The sequence below is a fragment of the Aplysia californica genome, unplaced genomic scaffold (assembly GCF_000002075.1).
Source record: "Aplysia californica isolate F4 #8 unplaced genomic scaffold, AplCal3.0 scaffold00631, whole genome shotgun sequence".
Lineage (NCBI taxonomy): Eukaryota > Metazoa > Mollusca > Gastropoda > Aplysiida > Aplysiidae > Aplysia > Aplysia californica.
This window is the reverse complement of record NW_004797901.1, coordinates 373,631-377,736: the sequence shown is the minus strand read 5'-3', so window position 1 is coordinate 377,736 and position 4,106 is coordinate 373,631. Positions and strand designations below refer to the sequence as shown.

General features: G+C 43.8%; 1 protein-coding gene across 1 annotated transcript in view; it reads left to right on the top strand.

Moving 5' to 3' along the window:
- LOC101846091 (protein mesh) overlaps window positions 1-4,106 on the top strand; it is a gene marked incomplete at its 5' end in the record, with an annotated part of 24,787 nt that overhangs the window by 5,148 nt on the left and 15,533 nt on the right. The window contains 3 exon segments of the mRNA XM_005107798.3: window positions 95-237; window positions 1,561-1,712; window positions 2,913-3,182. Of these exon segments, the coding sequence (XP_005107855.2) occupies window positions 95-237; window positions 1,561-1,712; window positions 2,913-3,182 (565 nt within the window).

Here is a 4,106-nt window from a genome sequence, read left to right as displayed (position 1 = left end):
CCCCTTTTATTTTTACATTCATTTGTTCGACTTTCTGCAACGATGTTAATTGCAGCCACCTCCTCTCACCATTCCTTTGTCTGTTCTTCCCCAGAGAATGTAATGGACGTGAAGCCACTAGTGAAAAGGCACAGCCTGGAGCGATGGGTGACCGGGGCGAAAGTGCGAGTGTCCTGGAGCGATAAGCTGGACTTTATGGATGCTGCACGCTACAGGATTGAGGTCCTGGAGTACAGGGTGAGTGACCCACTGGGTTATGTAGGGGAGGGGTGTGTGATGCCTCATTGTGGTTTGGATAAACATGTTGTTTGCTGTTGTTGTTTTCAAATCCCTTTATCTGCGAGCATTTCGCTCTTGGCAGCGCAGTGCTTCCCTCAAGTAACCACTTGTCCTTTTGGATAAACATAGATGGTTCAGCACATGGGTTGTTAGAGGGCACATTGATGAGTTCTACTTCTTTCTCGTCCCTCTCTTGTTTTGTCTTTCTGTCTTGCTCGCTTTTTGCCTGCTCAGCCTAGGACTTTTTGTCTTTTGTTGGAGATTTCAGCACTTATTTCTGAGCTGCTGGTAGATTTTGTATACGACTCTGTTGTATTTTAGTTGAACACTTTTTCAATTTTCGGATTCTGTATGAAGACAGAGAAAGCATTTTGGTTGCTTACTTAATAGCTGCTTCATCCTTGCTTTAATGAAATTGTTTTATATTTCCTGTGGGTGTTTGGTGGGCTCTCTGGTGTGGTTTGCTCCCTCTTTCCTATCAAACATCCGTTGTCCTTATCTCTTCTCTTTCTTTTCTTTGTCCGTTTCTCCCCAATAACAAAGCGAATCTTCTACACCTGTATGACCTGTTTGTGTTTCAAGTGTCGCAAAACTGTCCCTCAGACTCAGACTAAAAAAACTTTCATTTTCTGCTCTTATTGACCATTGTTATATCTCTAACAGACACAAAGAAGATCAGTTTTCCTAACTACTGTGGCTTACGTAGTTGCAAGCATCGTAAAACTAAAACCAAACTAGAATTAACGACCGTGAGAACTGACAAATAAACAATATTTGTGTGGGTGGTTGACGGGTGCTCTGGTGTGGTTTGCTTCTTCTTTCCTATCAAAAATCTATCGTCGTTATCTCCCCTCCTTTTTATGTTTGTTACTCTCTTGTAACACCTCTAATCTTCTGGCGCTCATATGACCTTATCAATTTACGAGCGCCGTAAAACCTCTACTAAAACTAAAACTAAAGTTTTCCTAACTACTCTGGCTTATGTAGTTACAAGCGCCATAAAACTAAAACTGTGGGTGGTTTGCGGGTGCTCTGATATGGTTTGCTCCTTCTTTCCTATCAAATATCTTTCGTCCTGGTCTCTCCTTCTTTTTTATGTTTGTTACTCTCTTCTAACACCGCTATTCTTCGGCACTTATATGACCTTATTGTGTTGCAAGTGCCGTAAAACTCGTACTAGAACTAAAACAGAACTAAACTAAAATCCAAAGTAGAATTAACTACCGTGAGAACTCACAAATAAACAATATTTGTTGTTTCCTCCCCCCCCCCCTCCCCCAGATGACTGGCGAGGTCCCTGGGCTACTGACCGTGTTCTCCCAGGAGTCTCCCCGCAGCAGCAACGGCAAATACGAGGTGGAAGTGCCCTCAGACTTCCAGGGCCAGGGAGTGGCGGTGGTCAGAGTGACTGCTTTGTCCTCACACTGTGGCGGGTTCGTGTCCTCGTTGTGTGTCTTTGTCTTTTAGTTTTTTTACTAGGTGGCTTTCTTACAATATGTGTAGTTGGGACAAAATCAGGCATGCTATTGAGCCCTATGAAGATCTTCTTACCGCTGTGAAAAAACGCAAATTGATATGATATGGGCAAATAAGATCAACAGGACTTGCAAAGATGATCCTACAGGGTACTATTCAAGGAGGGAGAAGGAAAGGCAGACAGAAAAAGAGATGAGAAGACAACATAATGGAACAGACAGGTTGTAAGTTGGGTGAAGCCCTTCGAACGGCTGAAAATAGAGAAGGATGGAGAAAAATGGTTGTGGGTGGTTGTCGGGTGCTCTGGTGTAGTGTGCTCCTTCTTTCCTATAAAAAATTTATCGTCTCAATCTCCCTTCCTTCTTTTTTTGTATTTGTTACGCTCTTGTAACACCTCTAATCTTCGGCACTTATATGACCTTATTGTGTTGCAAGTACCGTAAAACTCTTACTAAAACTAAACTAAGAAAAATAGTTGCCCGATCATCCTTGGTGCCCCAATGGTCATGTAAGACTAAGGGATAGGTAAGTAAATAAGAAACGTAGTTGGTTGGTAAGAGGAAGGCCAAAATCCACATGGGAATGAGATCTCGAGGCAGATCTCAGGAATATAGAAGCTCAGCTGGCTGGAGGTAGAGATGATCACACGGAGCAGAGGAAGACAGAGGGGCCTTCTTGGTGGCCTTTGTCCTGTACTGGGGTTAAAGAGGTAGATGGTGATGATGATAAGCTGGTTGCTGGATGCTTTGCTGTGGTCTGCTCCTTTGGTTTCTTTTTGGTATTTCTGTTATCTTGGTATGTTCGTGGTAAAAGTTTGGCTATTTATATGTTGCTTTGCCTGACAAAAAGAACTGTTCGAGCATTGCAGGTTTGGGATGCAGACAGATTTTGGTTCTGTTGGAAGGACACTGCATGCTGTGTCTGTATTTGTTGGATTATCAGTTTCAATTTTAGCACCATTTTAAATTGAGCTTTTTGACTGCTTAATGTCAGACTCCACCATATGCCATTTTGAATGAAAAGTGACGTATCATGGAGTCTGACAATGAGCTGTCAATTTGGGCATATTCTTGCTGAAATCATATCCGTAAAGTAAAAAAAGGCTTGGTCTATAAATTTTTAACTGGACTTAACAGAGCTATCCCGTCTCTCTTCAGGCTGGGTCCCTCCATCTACTCCGACGTTTTCCCCGTTGAGTTCGCCAACTCCACAGACTCTGAAGCCCTTTGTTCCAGCTGGCTGGAGGCAGAGTCACGGTTGCCTCCCCTGAACGCGACGGGTCACTGCCCCTGCACGTTACGACAGGCAGAGGGAGACACAGCTCAGTTCAGCGTGGATCCCTTCTGTAACGAGGAGTCTGATTGGCTGGCCAACTGTAGATATCGTTCCCCCAAGGCCAGTGAATGCATCCTGCCCAACCAAGAAATGTGAGTTGGGTTCTGACCAAAAAGGTTATATATAATACTAGAACTCGCAGTAGTGACATCACACGTGTCAGACATACGGGCCTTTTTACCCTCATCGGCATGGTCGGCGTGCCCCCATTTACACGAACAATCTGAGCCCACACCCAGCTCCCCACGAGCTCTAGTATATTAAATACCACCCTGCCCCCATATATTCAGTACAAGCTTGTAGATTTCCTCCTAAGACCGCTAAGACGCCTCCAAGTAAGTCTCTGACAGTACTCACCCGTCTGTTGAGCTGCACGTCTTGCCCTTGAGGTTCAGCATCCCATAGTGGGCACAAGTAGCCCCCTTTCATTTAACTGGGGGACGTCACTGCCACGAACTCTAGTACTTAATATAAACTCTTAGGTTCTTACTGACTAATTTCTGTTATAATGACTGCTTAGTGTAAGACTCTGCCAAACGCCATTCTAAAAAGTGACGCATGATGGAGTTTTACTTTGAGTTGACAAGCTGAGTGGCCGTCTTGTACAATTTCAACTGTATTTACAATGGAAGGATTACATACATTCTCACTCGCACAAATAAATATTTAATCAAAGCAATTGTGGGTAGGCTTGCTCTGCTGTTACACATATGTTATTTATAATGATAACAGTCAGTGTGTACCCCCCGGGGCAGTGCCAATGACTGTAGTGTCTTTAGACCATTCCCAAAGGGGGGACATTTCTTGTTCAAGCGCAGTAGAATTGTAAATGGGCTGATTCATGTCACGCTCATAACTGCCTGATCTACAACAGGGAACTGCTGCTTTTTCTTTCCTAATCCCTACTATTGTCATTTTCCTCTACTTCTTTTGTATGTTTGTCACTCTCTTGTGACCTGCTATTTCCGGGATGCCTTGATAGTCGAAGCAGACCTTGTGCTGTTGAAGCTAGAGAG